At 35.7% G+C, this 23,889-nt stretch overlaps 1 protein-coding gene across 1 annotated transcript in view; it reads right to left on the bottom strand.

Annotated features, from left to right (window-relative positions):
- Positions 1–986: 986 nt before the first annotated feature.
- The window catches only part of LOC146394712 (uncharacterized), a 31,839-nt gene continuing 8,936 nt past the window's right edge, over positions 987–23,889 (bottom strand). The window contains exons 3-4 of the mRNA XM_085006980.1: positions 18,294–18,420; positions 987–3,604 (exon numbers count right to left, since the gene is read on the bottom strand). Coding sequence (XP_084863106.1) covers positions 3,554–3,604; positions 18,294–18,420 — 178 coding nt within the window. The 3' untranslated portion in view covers positions 987–3,553. The remainder of the gene's footprint in view (positions 3,605–18,293; positions 18,421–23,889) is intronic.

Below are 23,889 nucleotides of genomic sequence, written 5' to 3' on the forward strand. Positions count from 1 at the left end.
ATTCAGAGATTCTAAAGATAAAAACCTATCAAAATACTTCTTCTATTGCTAGAAAACTTTCAATGCTGTTAATTTGAGTGTTTAGTTTAGCAACTAAACTGACCCAATAAAATCATTACCCTTAATTGGCAAGTAGTTAACCTGGTGCAATGGGAAAAATTAGAAAAAAAAACTTATGAATGAAATCTGATTACTATATCCCTCTAAGGCCCAGGTTCCATTAGAGAGACAGTCTAAGTGCACAGATGTTCTGACATGGGGTTTGTAAATTAAACCAAACTTAACAAGACGACTGATGAATATCCCAGCATGTACCTGAAATTTCTTTCAACAAGTATACCCTTCAACACATTTTCATGCTGAAGCATTATGCTTGGGGGGGAAATGCCTTTCCAACAACCAATCAAAAGTTATTTAACATTTAGGAAGCAACATGAATTGGCATTTCTATTAATATAACAGTGTTTTAGAATGTCAGGGAGAGCACAATGTGACCAATAATATTGCATTAAGTCCAATTATATTTCTTAGCTGACAAAATCATTTTCTAAAATAATAGTAATTCAGAGTCTTCTTCAGAAATGTGCAGTTCAAATAAGTAGGCATTGCTTTTTTTTTTTTTTTTTTTTTTTTTTTTTTTTTTTTTTTGTCTTTCGTCTTTTTGTTGTTTTTGTTGTTGCTATTTCTTGGGCCGCACCCGCGGCATATGGAGGTTCCCAGGCTAGGGGTCGAATCAGAGCTGTAGCCACCGGCCTACGCCAGAGCCACAGCAGCGCGGGATCCAAGCCGCGTCTGCAACCTACACCACAGCTCACGGCAACGCCGGATCGTTAACCCACTGAGCAAGGGCAGGGACCGAACCCGCAACCTCATGGTTCCTAGTCGGATTCGTTAACCACTGCGCCACGACGGGAACTCCAAGTAGGCATTGCTTTTAATTTGACTGACCAAAATTTAAATGAATACACCTTCCCAGAGGCCAAGAATTTTTACTTTTTATTAAATTATGATAGCAAGTTACAAATTTGTACCCTATTTTAATCTCTGTGTTTACTAAACTTCAAAATCAGTTAAGACAATTATGAATAACCTTGGTCCTTTCAGTTGAGAAATGTTATCTGAGCAAAATTTTAAAATATATTTTTGTTATTTGCCAATATTTTAAAAATATGCTATTCTAGAGGAAAAGATTTAACACATATGTTAATACAAGTCCAAATGTGTGTAAATTTATAAATAAGGCTCAGCCATTTATCTATCATCCTTTATTGTCTGTAATCAAGACTCATCCACTCTACCTCCTAATCTAGGACTACATGATTTGGTCTCTTTTTGTCATCCTGAAACAGAATATAAAGGCAATGATTTGCAATCTCAGATGAGGTGTAAAAATGGCAATTCTTTGACATAGGTAAGAGAGTTTGAGGCTTCCCCAAGATTAGGACTTCACGATGTTTTACAACACTTGATGTAGCTGCCAAATCAGAGGTGAAGGAGACAAAGCCAAAGCCGTGGGTAGTAAATAAGTGAGATATGGTGAGCCAGCTACTGCTAGAGCTCAGTAGAAGGTTGACTTTCCAAACAAAGGCAAGGATAAGTCTTTCTATAGATGGAGGCAAACACAAAAATGCTTTTCTCTTTACCTCTGAACAAAACAAACAAATAAGGTGGATTTTGCAACCAAAAGGGAAGCTCTTGTAACAATATACATGGTGCCTTGGAAGAAAGCACAGATCAAAGTAATACATGGGCATCACATCTCTGGAGAACAAGGTTTAATTCCAGCTCCTGTCACAAATGAAATGAGTTTGACGGTCTGTAGTGAGCAATAATGCATGACACACCAAACTGCTGCACTCCTTGGCAAAGAAAATCAAGAATGTTCCATCTAAAACAAAGTTAATCCAATTGATAGAAAATAATTCATAATGCAATTCCTTTAAGTATCTAGGGAGGAAAATCCCTTACAGATAGGAAGCATTGTTGATGGCAAGATATAGGAAACGATTGTCCTCCATTGCATTACTCTATTTGGTTGGTTGATTGAAAGGAGTTTAAAGCACCAAAAATATAATCTTTCACATTTTTATTAGCAGCAAATGATATTGGTGTATCATTAACTCATATGCCCTCTCCAAAATAGGTATCTATGAACTAGGAGAAAATTGTCCAAGGGTATATTTTGTCACCAACATATCATCATGTGGCTCACTTGAGCTTGGGGGCAGACGCAAATTATCAATTTTTAAGGCTCATGTAGGAAATCTCATATATAATGTAATATATTTTTGAGGTATATTTCTGGCTACCAATTTCACAGTTATAATCTTAGCCAACTTCTCTGTGCTATCACTTCACAGCTATTTATCCTTGGAAAATAATGTAATAATAATGTTTCTCATGGCTGACTTTCTTACACATAAACTAGGTAATTTATTGAATAAAGTATTTTTTGTGGTCTCCAACCATTCTAATTCCAATTCTCTCTTTCTGGACCACTCCTATAAGCTATGTGATTTTTAAAGAGTCATTGCATTCCTATGTCAGTTTCATCATTTGAGTCTAGACACTAAATCACAATGATGAAATCCTGCAAAGACTCTAGGGATTAACCACATTTCCTTTTTTAACACCAGAATGCTATGAGGTCTTGTGATTTAAGGCTTGTATTAATATAAAGGCCTCTCTGATCAGTCATTTTATCCTCGAAGACATGAAACATATTTGTTTGTTCACTGAGCCATCATAGCCATGACATGTAAATCTGCAAAAACTCAAAGAGTCTGTTAAAATGATTTTCTCTTGCCAACTGTCTATATTCTTAAAATGACTCTGCATATATCAAACTCTATTTTAAAAATAAAAAAATTGGTGTGCAACACTGGATGTTGACTGCATTAGTTAAATTATATAAATAGGAAGAGTTGTCATTAGTGAAAATATAGAATGAAAAATTTAAGTTCAATACTAAAGCAGGAAAATAAAAAATAAAAAATAATAGAGCAGAAGACACTTTCTCTAATGAGTGTGACAAAAAGACTATGAAAGAACAATTATTAAGCACTGCTCTGCATTTCAGGCACATGCAAGATGATATACATCCATTGTCTCATTGAATTCTCACAGCAACACCATGGGCAGATATTTCACAGATTAGGAAATGAGTTTGTAGAGTTGAAATAACTTACCGATGTCACATATAAGTGATAGAACTGGAATGATTAAGTCTGATTGACTTGCAAAGCCTTCTACACTTACACTATTGCAATAATTAGGAGCTTCCATGTTCATATTCCAACATGTAGAAAGAGGCAAAAAAATAAAATAAAATAAAAATCTGGAGGAAGTAACATGGCTTTCAGGTGAAAATGGTCCAGTTTTTGCACACACTGCTATAACAGACTCCCCTCCAAACAGTGGCATATGTAAGATATGTGTTTGTTTATTAAATAAGTTTACTTTCCCCTCCTTAATGGTCTGGGAGGTCTCTGCTGGATTTTCAATTCTGTTCCATGGAGTCATTCATAGTCACAAATTCCTTCCCTCTCTCTGCTCATTCATCCTGTTGGGTGTTGTACTCATCTGCATCATCAAATCTGGGTTGCTTCCATGTTCATATTCCAACATGTAGAAAGAGGCAAAAAAAATAAAATAAAATAAAAATCTGGGGGAAGTAACATGGTTTTCAGGTGGAGATGTCTAATTTTTGCACGCATTCATTCACTTCCTTTCACATCCCATTGGCCCAAACTTAATTCTTTACCTCCTGTAGTCTCAAGCTTGGTGGCTATGTGCTTATAAAAGGTAGAACTGATTTGATGGGAAAATTAATAGAACGTTACTATTAAAGATTGTATAGAGGGGTCAAGTCTATGCTGTGTGGTTAAGGTACTACATAAGAGAGTTAAGAATAGAACACCTAAAGAGAACACTTGAATAAAGATGTGATGAGAGGAATACATTGTACCCCAACAGTGAATATTATATGATGAATGGACATTTGAGTTTTGAGGCAAATTTTATCTAGAATGAGAAGTCAATTATTTACAATATACACTATAATATAATATATTATAAATCCAGACTATGTATAAAATATTATGACATTTGGAGTGCCCGTTGTGGCTCAGCAGAAATGAATCTGACTAGTATGCATGAGGACGCAGGTTTGATCCCTGGCTTTGCTCAGTGGGTTAAGGATCTGGTGTTGCTGTAAGCAGTGGGTTAAGTTGCAGACATGGCTCAGATCTGGCATTGCTGTGGCTGTAGCATAGGCTAGCGGCTACAGCTCCAATTTGACCTAGCCTGGGAACCTCCATATGCTGTGGATGCAGCCAAAAAAAGAAAAAATGTATATGAACTATAATAAGGATATATATTACATTTGAATTATAATTACTAATAATAAACCTTAAAAATTATTTGTTGTAAAAAGTAAAAATGATAGATAAACCAAGTTTGGCAAAATTGTTGATTCTGGGATTTAAGTATATGAATGTTCACTGTACAATGCTTTCCATTTTCATATGTTTGAAAATTTTCATAATAAAAATTTTAAAAAGATTAGTAAAAAATCACTAAGAGGAAAAGAGTCAATAATATCAACTTTTATAGAGACTGATAAGTGGAAGCAAAGAATAGAAGTAAAAGTTGAACCACTTTGTTTTCTAAAATGATTTTGTGTGGCAGTTTCAGATGGCACACATTCACCATGAACTGATATTCAAATCATATTATAGCAACTTTAGTTGCAATACCATTCTTTACAATCTTTCCCCAATACTCTAACTTAAATTGATTTTTTATAATTTTTCAGTAGCAATAGACCACATCATGCATCTTATTGCTTCGTCAGATGTTTTTACTCAATGTCTTATAGTCTTAGAAGTTTTATGTCAAAATATTGCTTATCATAAAATTATCCATAGAATTTTAAAAGACAATTGTCTGTCTATTAGACAAAATTTACATTTACTCAAAGTTTGTTATTATTTAAATATCTTTAGGTAAGTAACTCAACATCTCCATGCTTCAATTTCCTTATTTTTAAAATGAAAGTGATGATGTTTACTATGTGGGATGTTGTGAGTATGAAATGGGACACTTAGCAGAGTCATTGGCATATGTTAAGTGCTTAGTACATTTCAGTTCTCTATTCTCTTGCCTCTAAACTTGACGTAAAGAACAAGTGTAAATTCCAACAACTGACTTTAAATGTTTTAAACAATTTTATTGATGTGTATTTTAATATCATTAAATCCACCATTTCAGGTATGCAATTCAATGATTTTTAGTATATTAACTGGTCCCCAGGCTATTTTTTTCCTCCTGTGTTGCTATAATGTCCAATAAATTTGAACCTGAGCAACTTGGACAACAGAGTGCCGAAGTCCAGCTCCAGCAGGTCCAGGATTTCCCGAAGGATAAGTGGCATCGGCGAAAGAATGGACACACACCCAGTGTTTATGTGGGACTGCTCATTTATTGATTTCACAGGCTTAACTTATATACATTTTTTATTTCCTGTTAATATGCGTCATACATCCTTTGATATTTTTTAACTTTCCAATCCATCAACTATGTCCTCATGATTTTGTGAATCATAGGGACATTCACAATGGTCTTTTTTCTTGTACTTTCCACTTGACTTCTCAGTATTTAATGTACATATAACTATGACCTAATTCTTATGAAACAGAAAAAAGCAAGCTTGTTAACTATAGAAATCTCTTTGTTTAGCTCTAACTATTTTTCATCAGCAAGGTTAAATTATATTATCAAAGGTTTCTAAAGAAGATCTTTTTAGTCTTTGCAGTCAGATCAAAAGGACAGATCACAATAGAAATAGAGGCCGTGACATCTACACTCTTTGGGGTAGGGCCTGACATATCATTTCACAATTGGTTGGCCTTCTGTAGCAGCCCCATATTTTCCTAACTTGTTTTTAGTTGCTACGTAAAAACTGTACCAGCATTCCTTGTGTCAATGCCCAGTGCCTATTATATTTATCAACCATTCCCTAGTAGGGAAAACAACTTCACACATTGGGGTTAAATGGCCCATGTCTTGGCCTTATATCAAACCTAAACATAAGTAGCACTGGTAATCAGAACGCATTCTATTGGGGCCTTTCTTAGAGAGGGGCAATCCCCGAAGTGGAAAGGGGATAGAGAAAGGGGGAATTGTAGGGACTTTAGGGATTTTTTGCAGCTTATGAGAAAGCACTAATCCCTGATGTTTACCCTCTCCTGGGCCTTTTTCTTGAGATCTTTTATTAAGCTGTAATTCCCCAGCTCCCAAAGTTTCCATTGGCAGTATGACTAAATAGAGAAGAAGAAGCAGGACCGTCACTTTCCCAGACTTGCCATGCAGTCTGGGGTCATCAGTCTCCTTGACCATGTCAGAAGGCAGAAGGCTCCCAGCAAGAGAGTCTCTAACAGTGATGACACTCGACTACCAAGTATCTAAAGCTCTTCAAGCCACAGCAACATGGAATATATGCTTTTCTTTGGGCACCTCTCTTAAGCCAACACTTGTGGTATGTAGTTACTCTTCAATCCCTTTTTACCTTTCAGGTCAGTGAGAATCTGACATGAAGCGATAATATTGACTTCTTATATCAATGCCTGTTTTGGCCAGAACCCTCAGAAATCTCTTGTGGATTAAACTTTCTCAATTACAGGGTTCCTGTTGTGGCTCAGTGGGTTAAGAACCTGATGTGGTTTCCGTGAGGATGCAAGTTCAATCCCTGGCCACGCTCAGTGATTCAAGGATCCAGTGTTGCCACAAGCTGCAACATAGTTTGCCAATGCAACTCAGATCCAGTGTTGCTGTGGCTGTGGTGTAGGCCTCAGCTGTAGCTCTCATTCAACCCATAGCCTGGGAATGCCCACATACCAAAGGTATGGCCCTAAAAAGAAAAAAAAATTCCTCTTATTATTTATTGAATTCCAAGAATCATGCTAAATACTTACAAGTAATCTCATTTGATCTTCACGATAACTCTATTAGATACCTATCACCATATTTATTTTGAAGATGTGGAAATGTGTTTCTCCTTTTACAGATGAGGGAAATGAAGTTCAGGGATTTAGAATACTTTCTCAACATCACATAACAAGTAATGGAGCCTTACTACAAGGCCCTCTAACCACTTTTCTAAAAGTGAAGATCATGTACTGTTTACTCAATAAATATAAACTATTATTATCATTTACAATTATTAACCAGTAAATATCCTGTGTGGGAAGAATTATTAACCCCAACTAATTGAAGAGGAAACTGAAGGTCAGAGAGTTTAAGTGACTTGCTTAGTAGCACACAAGTACTAAGTGGCAAATGTGGGATTTGGACTAGATGTACTCTCAGATATCCTTGCCTCTGAGTTCAAATACTGATCTGTTACTTGCTAGCAGTTTGACCACAGGCTGATCATTCAAACTTCCTGTGCGTCACTTTCCTTATATGGGGTTAAAGATAGTAGCAAGTTAATATATTATTGTGAACCTTAAATTAGTTAAGATACATATAACACTCAGAACCAGGGTCTGGTATTTAACAAGTGCCATATAAAAGCTATCTATTATTAGTAGTAGGAGCTGTATCTATTATTATTATTACACTAAACTGCCTTTGGGCCATGTATTATTTGTTATATCAAGGGTACTTTTTCAGCCTCATTATCTTCTTCATAGTCCTGTTCCTCGTAACTACTTCTTACAGATGTTTCAAAGCTATATTTTTAGCACTGCATCAAACCAATCAAAACTATTTTTAAAGATGTAGGACTGACTGAGTTTCTTCACAGTGTACATTTGTGATTAATATGCTTTCCAATGTGGTAAAAGTATATGAGAACAGAAATTCACTTTTTTTTTTTTGTGATAAGGGCCAAGGGCCAAGTTTCCTACTGTTCTTGAGAATCTCTATAGTCTTGTTTCTCACAAGCGGTGGGGAAATAATGTCCTTATCAAAGCTAATGAAGTGAGAGGTCTGTATCAGTATTATCAGCAGTGAGCCCAAAGGAAAAAGGTCCAACTCTCCTGGCCAGGGCAAATATCAGCTGAAGTCCTGGGGAGTCCTTTTACAAATTTCAAACACTACTTAGGGGGTTAGAGTCATTTCTAAAATGCAAAAATAAGTGCCTTTCTGATAAGTAGACTTGCTAGCTGTTGTTCTCTTGAAAGTGAAAAGCCTAGCTGGAAAGCAAATATCAACCTAAAATGTAGTCATATTTCTCATAAACAGTGATTTACAGGTGAATCCACCTGGATGGCTACAAACACTAACTGCCTAAAAAAAAAAAAATGTAAAGGCTAAGTTTTCATGAATCATTTGTTGTGTGTACCAAATATAGAGTTGTGATTAAAACTTATATGTAGTTTGCCCATTCATTCATTCATGAAATGTTTCTCAAGTGACTACTTCAAGTCACGTACTTCTTATTTGTTCTTTGGTATTGGGGATGTGTAATAACATTAAGTCAAAAAAACACCCTTACCTCTGTTGTGACCCTGGAGATTTCTCATGTTCATTAAAGATTTATTCTAACTTATTTCTAGATACAGATGATCAAATCAGTATCCTTATCCCAGGATATCTTAGATCCTACCATGATGATACTATGTTTGAAATGAATTTACTTTATTTAACAGAAAATCAGTATCTTGTCTGTGATCAATTTAATAGAGGCTAAATGACTACTAAATACATTAGTCATTTTTAAAGTTTACCTTGAAAGTATATTTAGTCTGGCAAAACCTATGTTCCAAATATTGTTATAAAAATGTTATCTGTTTCCAAGAAACAGATTAAGTCTTTTAAGATTAATGTTATCTGTTTCCAAGAAACAGATTAAGTCTTTTAAGATTAAGTCAATCTCTACTGAATTGTAATCCTCTTTCTTTCTTTTGTTAATTTTTTTTGTTACTATTATTTTTTAACAGTTATTTCCCCAATATGTATTTTTTTCTACTGTACAGCATGGTCACCCAGTTACACATACATGTACACATTCTATTTTCTCGCATTATCATGTTCCATCATAAGTGACTAGACATTGTTCCCAGTGCTACACAGCAGGATCTCATTGCTAATCCATTCCAAAGGCAATAGTTTGTATCTATTAACCCCAAGCTCCCAAACCACCCCATTCCCTCTCCCTCCCCCTTGGCAACCACAAGTCTATTCTCCAAGTCCATGATTTTCTTTTCTGTGAAAAGGTCCATTTGTGACTTATATTATATTCCAGATAAAAGTGATATCATATGGTATTTGTCTTTCTCTTTTTGACTTACTTCACTCGGGATGAGAGTCTCTAGTTCCATCCACATTGCTGCAAATGGCATTATTTCACTCTTTTTTATGGCTGAGTAGTATCCCACTGTGTATCTTTCTTTCTTTCTTTCTTTCTTTCTTTCTTTCTTTCTTTCTTTCTTTCTTTCTATTTATTTATTTATTTGCTTTTTAGGGTCACACCTGTGGCATATGGAAGTTCCGAGGCTAGGGGTCAAATCAGAGCTGCAGTTGCCTGCTACACTACAGCCATAGCAATGCAGGATCCGAGCTGCGTCTGCAACCTGCACCACCACAGCTCAGGGCAATGATGGATCCTTAACCCACTGAGCAAGGCCAGGGATCAAACCCACATCCTCATGGATACTAGTAGGGTTTGTAACCCACTCAGCCTCAACAGGAACTCCCAGTGATCCTATTTCTTTAATTATCCAAATCTAAATATTTCAGTAATGATCAAAGTAATTGTTAGCAATGTACTATAGGTTTTAATATTCTCTTACACAATAGTCGAAAAAATGCTTAAAGATTTATTTTATTTTCCAAATACAAAACTGATAAGAATAAATAAAAGTCCTCACCACGTATTTAGTGATAACTTTGGGGTGTGTGTGTGTGTATGTATATATCTTATCTACTGTTGCACTTTAAGATGAATATATATTCAAAGTCCTAACAATATTGTAAAGGTATTTATAATGTACACTGCTTGCATTATTAGAGTCAGCTCAAGATGGGAACAGTGAACCATAACTGTTGTCCATTTTTTTCCAAGTGACTTTAAAAAAAACCTTTATACCTTGTAATTAATTGGCCAACTAGGGAAATCTGCTGTAGAAATAAATGCAGTTCAAATAGTATTCCATAGTAGATGGCATTTGTTCAGAAACCTTTTTTCTGAAGACTATTAAAACATGCATGAGAAACTACCAATTACTTAGCCCAGAGAGAGTTTCTTACAGAAAAAGCTGGGGGAATTATCATACAATAATAATAAAAACACTGAATGTGTTACCTAGGGCATGAGATCATATACTCTTGGTGACTTTAGTCACCAGGTTTTACATCTAATTAGGTCAATCAATGTGCTTTAGCGTCAGTTTAAATAGTTGACTCCCTATTGAAAAATTAAAATATATTTGCATGAAATATGCAGAGAACTGCAAATCTTAGTGACATTGGATGTTTTGCTCACAAGGATACTTTTCATCACTATATAACATTTTTAATATTCATCTTAATGTGCAACAGTAGATAAGATATTACTTTTCACATTTCCCTAAAGACTATAATAACTTTACTGAGAAGAAAATGCTTGGAACACATGATGCAAAAATAGTTTTAAAAAATGTTTTTTCTCCTTTTGAACTGAAATATACAGCTGCACCTCATTCATTGAAGGCTTACCCCAAACCAGTGATTTGAATGAGGTCATTTTGCAAGACATGAATGTTTGCATGTAATGCTTTTTCTTTCCCTTCTCACATGACCATCAGTTTATTCACATTACTTCCATTTGGATGAGTGAAATTTTACTTTAATAGTAAGATAATGGTCAATGCTAAAATCTGCGTCAAGGTATTGTTTGCATAAAGTAAATAGACTGCCAGCTACTTCTCTAGTGAGAATGAGTTTATTCAGAATCAGACAAAAAATGGAATTGCAAGTCTGCAACTATGGTGAGCTATGTACAAGTTCCTGCACAGCAAGAGAAAGAGAACTCTTTTATAGAGGGGAAGAGGTAGTTGGGAAAACTGTAGTAAATAAAGTGTTCATGCTTTTCATTTGTTGAAATATTGACACGAAAGATGTTGCCAGGAGTCTTTCTTCTTGTTGCGTTCTGTTATCATTGCAGGATATGAGAACTCCCCCTTCTGATCTCCTCATTCTATTTAATTGAGGCTTCTGTTTATTATCTTTTTACATTTTCCCCTTTTGATCAAGATCTTTCTCTGAAAGCATTGCCGATCAAGAGTTAGGTTTTTCAGTTTCAATGGCTTTTTGTCTTTCAATGCCAGGAAGGGTATTTTCTGGGTGTAGTGTTCCCCAATGGAGGAAAAATGCAGAGATTAGAAATCTATTGAGTTCACATTCAAATTAAAAGGAGGGGTAAGAGGGAGAACGGAGAACACTTAGACAATTTATCTAAAGTCCATATGTTAGCAAGGTCATTGATATTGAAGATCATCTGAAAAATTACATCATGTCAAAGGTTTAGAGACAAATTTCCAACAGACTTGGTCTGGAAATCTTTGGACAGATGTCTCATCAGATGCTGTTTGCTTCAATTGTGGGAAATATTTATCTTCAAATACCAGATTACCATTGGTCCAGTTAGGATCTGATGCTTTCCCTTGGTGTGTCATGTAATTCTAAGACTTTATTTCCAGGAGTTTGGCAGCACAAGGGTTGGTTAGCAGTTCCTGATAAAACTCTCTCCAACAATGTTGAAGAGAATCCTTCTGGAGGTAAATTTTCCAAGAGACAAAATCTCCAGTTTGCAAGGTGTGACACTTTAAGGTCTTTGTCTCTTGAGAGCATATTGTGAAAACATTGTCCTACCAAGCATGTTTTCTTTTTTTAAAAAAAAAATATTTTTATGGCTGCACCTGTGGAATATGGAAGTTCCCAGGCCGGGAACTGAATCTGAGCTACAGCTGTGACCTACACTGCCACTGTGGCAATGCCAGAGCCTTTAACCCACCGTACCAGCCCAGGGATCAAACCTGCACAAGAGTTTATGAGTTCAAAAAGGGGGGTAGTTCTGATATTTAGAGGGACCATCAGCAATACTTTTTGCCAAGGCATTTGGAGGGCCCCTGCAAATTTTGTCACTTGAATTTTAATAATGTTATTAGTGCATTGGACTATCCCTTTCCTTTGAGGAGGAAAGTGAAAGTGTTGCAAAACCAGACAAACAGAGCAGACTTGTAGAAACACCTGACCAGTAAAATGGATTCCTTTATCATTATGAAGTTTAAGAAGGATTTATCTAGGTATAAATAGTCATTCTCAAAAGGACTTTAGCCACAGAAGAAGCCATATCCTATCTAAAATGGAAGGCTTCAGTTGAGTGTGGAAACATACATCATAACTAAAACACATTTATATCCATGAGATGGAAAAAGCTGTATGAAATCCATTTGCCAGAACTCAAGCGGTCTGTTAGGCTGTTTAAATTATCCAGGAGAAGTACAAACAGGCTTCCCTGTTGTACTTTGGACAAGTGGGACAAGTAAGCTAGACATATTTTGAGGTCATGTTGTTTCCCCATCAGTATTGACTCATGAAGGCTATTACTTTGTCAGATCAAAGGTTTAATGCATGTCAGTGGTGAGGAGGGGGAATTTTAGAGTCTCTAAGTAGGACTAGGTTATTACTTGGTTCAAAGCAGAGTTTTCTCTTTTCATCAAACCAACAATTGCTGAATTTCCAATCTTGTTTTTCCTTTTCTGAGGCCAATTGTTGGGCTTCTCCAGTTAATTTTTCTAAGTTCTCATTTTGGGAAATACGCCTTCAGACTATGACAACAGTTTGGCTGCTGTTGGTTCCTTTAAGGACAGAATTTCTTGCAGAAATATCAACAAGGTGATTTTCCTTAGCTTCCAGAGAGATAAGTTTAGAATGGCCCAGAATCTTAATATTAGCTAAAGTGATGGGTAAAATATTGCATACAATAATTTCTAAACATAGGGTTCATTTAAAATTTTATTCCTACTGGAATTAAAGAAGCCATGTTGTGGATGTGGATCTGATTTGACTATAGAGTATGTACTGGGCTGGTACTATCATTTCTTAAATTACTTAACTCTTCTAATTAATAAACATAGTGGGTTCACTTTACTTGAGAAATTACACAATAAAAAAAGCCATGTTGCTTCCACAACATTCCCAAATCATGAGCTACTCCAAAAGCATATCTACTATTAGTACAAATATTGGCAGTTTTGACATTGGCTAAAGCGTAAACCTGCATAAGAAGGTATACTTCAGCCTATTGAACTGAAGTAGCCATAGGTAAAGCTGTTACCACGACAACATCAAAAGGAGTTGCAATAGTAAACCCAACACAATATTTGCTATTACCACCTTTTAAATAAGAACCAACAATGAACCATGAGAAATCACTATTATCCAAAGGAATTTCCTGTAGATAATCATAAGGAGTCAAGTGATGATTGGTCAGCCTTAAGCAGTCATGAGGGACTTCGTTGGCAATGGAAGGAGAGAAGAGTAGTTGGGTTAATGTTATTACAGCAAAAAAAATTACATGAGGAACAGTTAACAAAGGCCTTTAGAGGAGGTAAGGTGGCTGACTGAGAAATGTTGAATGTGATGGGAATTCAAGAAGACTTCTACTGCATGAGGTACAAAAATGACTAAAAGGGATTCCACAATTTTCTTGGTGGTCTTAACAGAAAAGGCAGTAGTGGCAATGGCTGTAAAGCAAGGGGGTTATTACCATGCCACGGGGTTGTTGGTATCTTACGGGCTGATGGTGGTCCTCATGTTTTTGGGTGAGCACCCCAAGGACATTCTTTTTCTTTTCATATACTAAATGGAAAAAGAGAATCTGAAAATTGGAAAACCCAAGAGTAGATGGGTTCATCAAACTCTCCTTTAAGTCCTTGAGAGCAATTTTATCTGAGTCTACCAATAAAGTTGGGTTGGAGTTGTTTTCCTTTAGTAAAACATACAGTGGCTTAGCCATAAGAGAAAAAATTGAAATCCAATTTTGGTAGTAACTAACTTCCCTGAGAAAACTTCAAAGTTAGTGTTTAATTTTGGGTTTGGGGAAACTCAGGACACTATCAGGTCCATCTGGGTTTAGATGTAGACTTTTTTCTGAGAAAAGATGCCTTACATATTAAACCTGGACTTGGGAAAATGCAGTTTTTCCTTAGTGACCCTTTAGGGCTAAAAAATTAGCATTGTAGATGCTGTCTTCCTGTGAAGAAGCTTGAGAATGAGAGCAAAGAATCAAATTATCCACACATTACAGCAAAGTAGCAGCCCTAGGAAATTTTATATTATCCAGTTCAACCTTTAGGGTTTGTGAGAAATAAGGACTCTCAGTAAAACCCAGAGGCATTAATATCCAGATGAATTATTTTTCTTCTCAAATAAGGACAAAAATGTATTGGCTAGCTTCATTAACAGGAATACTAAAGAATATACTGCATAATTCAATTATGATAAAGAATTTGCTTCCAATGGGAATGGACATTAGTAATATATGAGAGTCAGGAACAACAGGATGTAGAAGGATAACAATATTGTTCATTGCTTGTAGACCCTGGACAAACCTCCAACCTCTGTCGTTTGGCTTTCTAACCAGTAAAATAGGAGTATTACAGGGACAAATACAAGGGATAATGAGGTCTTGATATTTATAATCTTCTGTTATGGGCTTTATGCCTTAAAGGGCCTTTTTACTTATAAGGTATTAATTAATTCTGGAAGAGGTGTTGAAGGGTCTACTTTAATCTTGATGGGAGGGACACTGTGAATTTCGCCAATATCAGTTAGAGATTTTTTTCCCAAGAGGTTAGTGGTAGCTAATTCAATAGAGACAAATGATCAATCTTTCTGGAATCAGCTCTGGTACTATCAGAGATGAAAGAAATAAAATATATCAAAGGATTATTTAATTCATCTGGTTATTTTCTCTGATGACCACTGTCAAATTCTAGGACTATTTCCACTTTGGGGAGAAAGAAATTCCAACATGATACTTTTCTAAGAAATCTCATTTTCTAAGAATGGGTAGGGGTGGAGGAACTAAAGAGAAAATAGTGCATATCTCTCAAAGGGCCTAAAAAAAAAGGAACAGGTTTAGAGGCAAGAATATCTTGAGGTTCTTTAGAGATCCCCACCATTTGAACAGTCTTAGCATTCCAACACAGGGACTGTTTATAGTAGTGTGGTTGAGCAGAGACAATATGGCTCTAGTGTCATTTAGGATAGGGAAAAATTCACCCCCAATTTGTAGAAATGTGTCTCCAAGACAATGAAGAGGGAGGATTGGGAAGAACCCCTGCAGTTCCATAGAGTCCTGTCATTGAGAATTGGGAGGATATTGAAGAGGCAGGCTCAAGGGCTAAAGCAGTCTGAAGTGATTATATTTGTAAAAAATCTCTTTTCTAATGTCCTGGGTTTTTGCGATAATGGTAGAAACTAGGAGGGTTTTCATTTCATTTAGGGACATTCTCTTCTGGAGTTGAAAGAATAAGAATTTTAGCGCTCCTACTTTTAGATGCCTCATCCAGAGTACAAGAAGCTGGATTACCAGTATAACTAAATATGTAGGGAACATATTTTCCCATTCCATCCTGGTCCTTTTTACTAGAAAAGAAAGGTCCCAGTTCATCCCATTAATAATCATAGAGTTAAAAGCTACTCTGAGTGGAATCAAAATCTTAAGGAAAACTAGAATTTTCTTTAAAAATAATCTGAAGTCAATTTTAATAGCCACAAATTGTTTCATAAGCTTTTTGCGTGCAAGGCTGAATTTTGTTCAAATCAATAGGCTTTGGAAAAGACTTAGGAATTGCCCAATGAAATCACCTAGAGATTGCCTGAGCCAGGTTGCATAATAGGTTAGTGGACTGGCTCCTGATTGTAATTCTAGAGACCTTTCAGTATTTTCCTTTTTGATGATTTTCATCTAAACTGGGCCTGGCCTTCACCAACAAGCATATGAACTAGACCATATAAGTCAGAAAAATCAAGTTGATAAATTTGAAAAACTAGGAGTTCCCATTGTGGCTCAGTGGTAATGAACCTGACTAGGATCCATGAGGATGTGGGTTCAATCCCTGGCTTCACCTAGTGGATTAAGAATCCAGCATTGCTGTGGTATAGTTTGCAGAAACAGTTCAGATCCCCTGTTGCTGTGGCTGTGGCATAGGCCAGCAGCTATAGCTCTGATTCGACTCCTAGCCTGGGAACTTCCACATGCCACAGGTACAGCCGTAAAAAGAAAAATAAAAATAATAACAATAAATAAATTTGAAAAACTATATTAAATCCTTAGCAAATCGATGATGATCTTTAGTTACTTTAGGAAAATCTTTGACTGTAGCTTGCAGTTCAGTTTTAGTCCAGGGAATACAAGAAGTTAGGAGGTTAACCTCTGGGTCCTCAGAAGGCTTAATTTTAATGGGATAAGTTCTGAGAAGTTCAGAGGAAAAGAGAGAAGGACATTTCCTGAGAAAAAAAAGAAAGTTGACAAGATAATTAGTATTATGGAACTGAGGTTAATAGAGGAAATGCAGGTGTATAGAAAGGAAGAAGGAAGATGGCCCTTGAGGGGGCACCTGAGCATGAGAAGCTAAGGGAGAGAAATGAGATAGTGCTGGAGGCAGGGTCTGAGACAAAGAAGCCAAACAAGAGGAGTGTGAGACTTTGAAAGCCATTTTATCTTTGTTTGCCTCAGTTAATATTCAAGACATCTTGTATAAAGGCAATCTTAAGCTACTGATAACATTTGGAAGCCTTGAAATACCAACTAAAATATGCATTCCATTTAGTTCTGGAATTTTTAGAGTTATGATAGTCTAATTCAGTTTTAAGACAAGTAAGTTTGGGGTTTCAAAAGTTCTTGAGAATGGCCATTGATATTCTAAATTGCCTTTAATCAAGTTGGTCCATTTAGTTAGTAATATGCTTAAGGAAAGACCTTAAATATAAATATAAAATCATCCAGAGTCCCTATATAGGGACTTAAAATATATAGATAACTGGGATCCCATTTCTTAGAGGTTTTTCTCTGAAGTAAAGCAATAATTTTTAAACAAGAAAAACAGCTCAAACGGCTTACAGCTCAAACAACTCAAATAGCCTCAATGGCTCGAATAGCTCAAGTATCTCTAATAGCTTACAAATCAAACATTTTAAAGAGTTCAAATATCTCAAACAGCCTGCATGCCTAATATGAGCCAGTTCTAAGGCAACAGGTTGGTCCTGGAGGAGCCAAGCTTCAGCTCAGTTCCCATAGGACAGCCACTATTTAAAGGAATGGGCTGAAGGCTGAACTAGCATAGTTTTAATGAAATAGCCCCTGCTCTCAAAAGCATTGGCCAAAGGCTAGTCAGTTCCTGGAGGAATAGCTCCTGTTCCAAAGGAATGGGCTGAAGGCTGAACCAGTCCCAGTGGAACAGTCTGATTTCAAATAAAAATGAAGTACCAAATAAGTACTTGCATATAGACCAAGGCCTTAACTAGAATGGATGAAATCTTAAAACAGACCCTGAATAAAACCTGGAGAGCTTCAAAACACAAAGAGGGCAAAAGCTCAGATCCAGGAGAAAGGCATACCTTCAAACTCCAGAGTTGGTAAGAAAAGCAGTGAGAAACAATGGGCTCAATGTGGGTATTATACCTGTTTACTTACCAGTCCCAGAGTTTTGAGGGTATTCCCTGGATCTCAGTGTAAGCCACCAAAATGTTCATCTAAAACTAATAGATTTCCAGTTACTTCTCCAGCAAAAATGGGTTTATTCAAAATTGTCAAGAAATTGCAATTCAGATTCTGCAACTGTAAGCAGAGGGTAGGGGGGTGCCTGGAGAGAGAGAACCAAGCATGGCTTTTGTGAAAGAGAAGCCATTTTTGGCCTAAGCCATGTGATCTAAGACTGGCCAAAATGTTTGCCCTTGAACAGGTCTCAGTCATTAATGATTTTAAGGGAACCAAGGAATGCAGAATCAATGTCTGTTATCAGGCAAGAGAAGTAAAAATATCAAAAATAATACATCAGTTGTAAATGCTCCCAAATCTGTTTCAACAGTAAAGATTATCCTGAAGTACCTAACCACCAGATCAACTGAACTAAAGGATGACGATATTGACTTATTCTGACCCTTGTGACTTGAATCAACTAAAACTTGGACTATGTCAAGACTATGAATATACATATACATTTAGCTAAAAACTTCTCTGATATTGCTGTTCAGAGAAATATTGCTTTGGGAAAGATTCCCAGAACTCTTTAACTTACTTTTTGCAAGTAATAATCCTTCTTTTTCCTGCTGTTTGGCTTGGCTGTGTCTTTTGGCTTGACATCTACCAAGAGGCAAACCCAGTTTTTGGATGACATAACCAGGGCGTGGGCCATGTTCAAGTCCCTGCACAGCAAACACAGAAAGAATAAGTTGGGATGGCTGTAGTAATGAAGAGCTCATGGTTTTCATTGGTTGATTATTGTCAGGAAAAAATAGAAGTCTTTCCTATTCATGTTGGGTTTTGTTGTCATCACAGGGTATGAGAACTCTTCCTTCTGGTCTCCTGAATCTACTTAATTGCGATTTATGTTTATTATTTTTTTACATCATTATTTGCCCTTGCTTTTCTTCAACCAATTGTGGTCTTAAAGTGTAACCTTCTTAGTAATATTTAATCTGTTAGAGTCTCACTCTTTGGACCTTTGTTGCCAGTTATCTAGCACATAATAACAGGAATTAAGAAAAAGCTAGAGGAGGCACTGGAAGATCATTCAGCCTTCGTCTTCCTTAATGTTGAGTGATTAGTGACTATGATGAATAAGGTTAGGGCCTTGGTAGGCAGAAATGATTTGGTGAAGATGGATAGTTCAGAAAGGGCAAGTTGAAATCCAACATAGTTTTCATTGTATTCTAAGGATTATGGTCTTGGTTACTGGCCTCCATATGGGTGTAGGAGTTGTGCTTATTCAATATCCTTGGATGGTGCTGATATTGGTTTAGTCCATATAGGTGTCAATAACTGTCAGGCAAAAGGGAATGATAAAACTCATGCTGGGAAAATAATGAATGCACTTCCATTACAGAGATCTTTTCCCTGTCTATTACCTGAACAAGCATGGTGAATGATGAGTCAACAAATAATTTGACACAGAAAGCAAACTCCAGTCAGGTTTAGGATGGAGAAATTTGACAAGATTGTAAGAATAGTTAAGGACATTGCCACCAAACATATTAATGTGAAAATCAAATTTCCCCTTTGTCATTTACTGAAGCTGTCCTTTTTGATCCTAGTTTGATATTACAACACATTTAAGAGAGCATAATTTTTAAGACATAGTTTTTTTTATTATTATTATAGTTGATTTACAATGTTCTGTCAATTTCTGCTGTACAGCAAAGTGACACAATTATACACATTCCTTTTTTCTCATCCTCAATCATGTTCCATCACTAGTGATTATAGTTTCCTGTGCTATACAGCAGGACATCATTGTTTATGCACTCCAAATGCTATAGATTGCATATACTAACCCAAACTCCCAGTCCATCCCACCCCCACCCCCTCCCCCTTGGCAATCACAAGTCTGTTCTCTATGTTCATGAGTATGTTTCTTTTCTGTAGATAGGGTTTTTTTGTGCCATATATTAGATTCCAGATATAAGTGATATCATATGGTATTTTTCTTTCTCTTTCTGACTGACTTCACTCAGTATAATAGTTTCTAGTTCCATACATGTTGCTGCAAATGGCATTATTTTTTCTTTTTTATGGCTGAGTAGTATTCCATCATGTATATGTACCACATCTTCTTAATCCATTCATATGTTGATGGACATTTAGTTTGTTTCCATGTCTTGGCTGTTGTGAATAGTGCTGCTATGAACATACCCCTGTGTATCTTTTGAGTTATAGTTTTGTCCAGATATATGCCCAGGAATATGGGATTGCTGGTTCATGTGGTAGTTCTATATTTAGTTTTCTGAAGTACCTCCATACTGTTGTCCATAGTGGTTGTACCAATTTACATTCTGACCAACAGTGTAGGAGGGTTCCATTTTCTCCACACCTTCTCCAGCATTTGTTATTTCTGACTTGTGTGAAGTGGTACCTAATTTGCTGAAGTTGTCCTTTTTGGTCCTGGGTTGATACTGCAACACATTCAAGAGAGCATTATTTTTAAGACATAGTTTTGTCAACTTCTCGTTCATGTTTGAAAGGGATACATAAATGAAGTTTAAATAAGTACTCTAAACAATGCTACTTGAAGTTGAATAGCTCTTGTAAATGGTCATTTCCATATAAATAAAGTGTATTTACATAAAAATTAGGATTTTCAATTCTTAATAGTAGGGTTGTGACAAATAGCTTTAGGAAAGAATAGCATTGACACAAGTAATAGGTTCAAGCTAGTGAGGCTGATTGGCTTTTGAAAGAATTATTGATCACACTAAAAACTAATCAGTATAACAACTAGTAATTATTGATAGGCCTTGCACTAAGAAATTTGTGTACACCATTTTGGTGTCTGAAGATAATAGCACAAAATAAATTTTAAAATATTTTTGAGAGTCATTGCTACAGAATCATTAAGAAGTATGGAGGAATCATTATATTGTAAGACCAAAAATATGAAAATTAAAGTTAGTAAACTGAGAAACATGAGATAGGATAAAAATATACCAGTTAAAGAAAAACAACATAACAGTAATATTCCTTTGTGTGCCCCCAGACAACTATCTTTCAAAATCTTGAATGTTAACTATGTTTTCTAATCTTATATTCTTATTTTTTGATCTCATGAGAAACTCATTGTCTCTTTTTGACAGCTGCTACATTTTCATCAATGCTGTTTAAGTCATATTGGTTTCCATCTGCACAACTTAGTGACCTCCACATTGGGTGTTGAATGGTATGTCTATGAGAGTCTGACAGATTCCAAGTGACAGATGAAATCATTGAGCTGGACTGGCAACTGTAAAATGGACATAATTACATTGGTTGTAAAATTCCAGAAATGAAACTTTTTAGATGGGGTTGTATTTCATTGGAGTGCCAAAGCTGCTAGTTTTTGATAATCAATTTATAGTTGGAACATTTTCTTGTAAAGAGATTTTCCAGCTGAAAATTGTATCAACTCTGAAAGCTGACATATCCTTTCTTTGAATCTTGAGAAAGTTAAAAAAAAAGACCTAGGCAATTAATATTTGCCATCTTAAGACATATAATTTACTTTCCCTGAACCCACTGATCATGAGAGTGTCATATATTTTGCTCAACTGTGGTTCTAGAAGATGACTCAAAAAGAAACTGGATATTAGTAGTGCTCTAATTTTGCAATCTAACATTACCCACTACAAAACACAGCCATCAGCAACACTGAATTAGATATTACATATATGTTAAGGGGAAAAAAAGCACAAAAATCCATATAGAAAAAGCAGGAGGATATTAGAAATAATTCTTGAAAGTGGAAAAAATGTTTCTGATGATGACCAACAAAGAGTTTTTCTTAGTCGACCCTATTATTGAAATGAAAATGATACACTGTTATTTTACAGTAAAGTTGATTTTCCCATTTTCATTCTTGATTTATAACTTCAATTTTACATTCAGTTGTTAACAGTCTTACAAAGTCAGTGCAAATCTACAGAGATAATGAAAAATAAATGATACTACAAAGTCTAGTCAAAATTAACGCTAGACCATTAAGATGTCAAGTTACAATGGGTTAGTTTCATCAGGTATGCCATTTTGTACTACAGCATTGGGCAACTACAGGGGAAATAAATTATTCAAACTCTCTTTTCCTTTTAGCATTCTACTGCACAACTTGTGCAGGCAGCTTCTGTCTCCTGCTCTGCCAGAGCATGGAAAATAATTCAGGTTTTATTCTTGCAGACTCTGAATGGATGTCTGTGATGATTTAAATGTTTCTCTTTTAAAATTTCAGTATGTTTTAATGACATAGTGAATCACCAGTGTTGTTGAAAGTTTTCATTACTCACTGTATCAAGTTGAAATGCTCCATTACTCATTATATCAGGTTCAAATAAGATATAACTCCTTTGTAATATAATGCTTATTTATTAAAATGTATTTATCTTGTCTTGTGCATTAATATGTGTTTTTCATAAGAGATGTAATTTTGGTAACAATTTCCCATAAAATTAGAAGAGTTATCTGAAACCTTTGAGACAATTTAGCAGAATATTAATCTTCCAAAATTGCTATGCTAATAATACTCTTCTAAGTAAATATAGTGAAGCTTCATTATAGCATTCCTGAAATGATGTGTAATTCACCACTTCTAGTCATTTAAAAAATGCATTTCTTAACATCAATATTACCTTAACAATTATAATTCTGCTGTGTTGCAACTTCTTTATATCTTGAAAATTAATTTCAAATATTTTTCCGTCAAATCAGTTCTAAATTAAAGGACATTTGTATAACACAGCAATACAATCTATTGGTTGCCTCTCTGGCAGACTCTAGCTTGAAACTTGGATGAAGGTAATAAGTACAGTTTATCAGCAGGAATTTTCTTTAAATTGAAGTATAGTTCATTTATAATATTGTGTTAGTTTCATGTGTAGAGCAAAGTGATTTAGTTACATATTTTTTTGGATTACTTTCTGATATAGGGTATTACAAGATACTGAAAATATTTCCCTACTATATAACAGTAAGTCTTTATCTGTTAACCTCATACTCCTAATTTATGCCTCCCCTTCCCCTATTTTCCCCTTAGTGACCATAAGTTTGTTTTCTATGTCTATGAGTTCACTTCATTTTTCATATAGATGCATTTATCTTTATTTTTATAATCCACATATAAATGATATCATATAACATTTGTCTTTCTCTGACTTACTTTACTTAGTACAATATTCTCTTGGTCCATCCATGTTTCTGCAAATAGCAAAATTTTATTCTTTTTTAATTTTTTATGTCTTTTTAGGGCCACACCCATGGTATATGGAAGTTCCCAGGCTAGAGGCCAAATCAGAACTGCATCTGCCAGCCTACACCACAGCCACAGCAATGTGGGGTCCCAGCCACATCTGTGACCTACACCACAGCTCATGGCAATGCCAGATCCTTAACCTACTGAGTGGGGCCAGGGATTGAACACACGTCCTCATGGATACTAGTCAGATTTGCTACCACTGAGTCACAATGGGAACTCAATATTCTTTTTTATGTATTAGCAGGAATTTTTATTTTCATTGTGAAAATAGCCAAACTGTTAACATCTTGTTTCCTCAAAGACTGGAAGGTAAATGAGAATGAGAAAGTCAAAATTTTCCCAGTTATTTGGAGTATATGAAAAAATAAAATTGTTTTGAGAAGAGCCTAGAAATCTAAATTGATAGGGAGATGTGTTTTATCAGTCAAATAGAAAACTGTAAGAAGAGTATATTTTTTAAGCATATAAGGCAAATGAAAAGGGAAGTTCTAGAAAGTTCCAACTTCTTATTTAAAGGGCCTGGTTGGTAGATGAGTTTATAATGAGAGATTAATTCATACAGAAATAGAAAAGGGAATATCTTAGGATACATTTGAAAGCCTAGTGATATACATTTTTTTTTTTTGGCCAAAGCAGGGATCCAACCCACGCCACAGCTGTAACCAGGGCCACAACAGTGTCAATGCTGGATCCTTAACCTGCTGAGCCACCAGGGAACTCCTGAAAGACTAGCGATACACATTCTTGAGTACTTACGGCTCTAGCAAATACTACTTTAGTTATCAGTATTATGTTTAAGGAAAAGTGGGAAAGGGTAAAGAAAAATATGAAGGATTCAAGTAAGGAAACATTTAAAGAATGCCAAAAAAAGCTAAGAGATAAGAATGATTATGTCCATCTT

The sequence above is a fragment of the Sus scrofa genome, chromosome X, assembly GCF_054392235.1.
Source record: "Sus scrofa isolate SSC_HxYL_T2T_F1_AM1 chromosome X, Sscrofa_HxYL_maternal_Yorkshire_Landrace_v2.0, whole genome shotgun sequence".
Taxonomy (NCBI): domain Eukaryota; kingdom Metazoa; phylum Chordata; class Mammalia; order Artiodactyla; family Suidae; genus Sus; species Sus scrofa.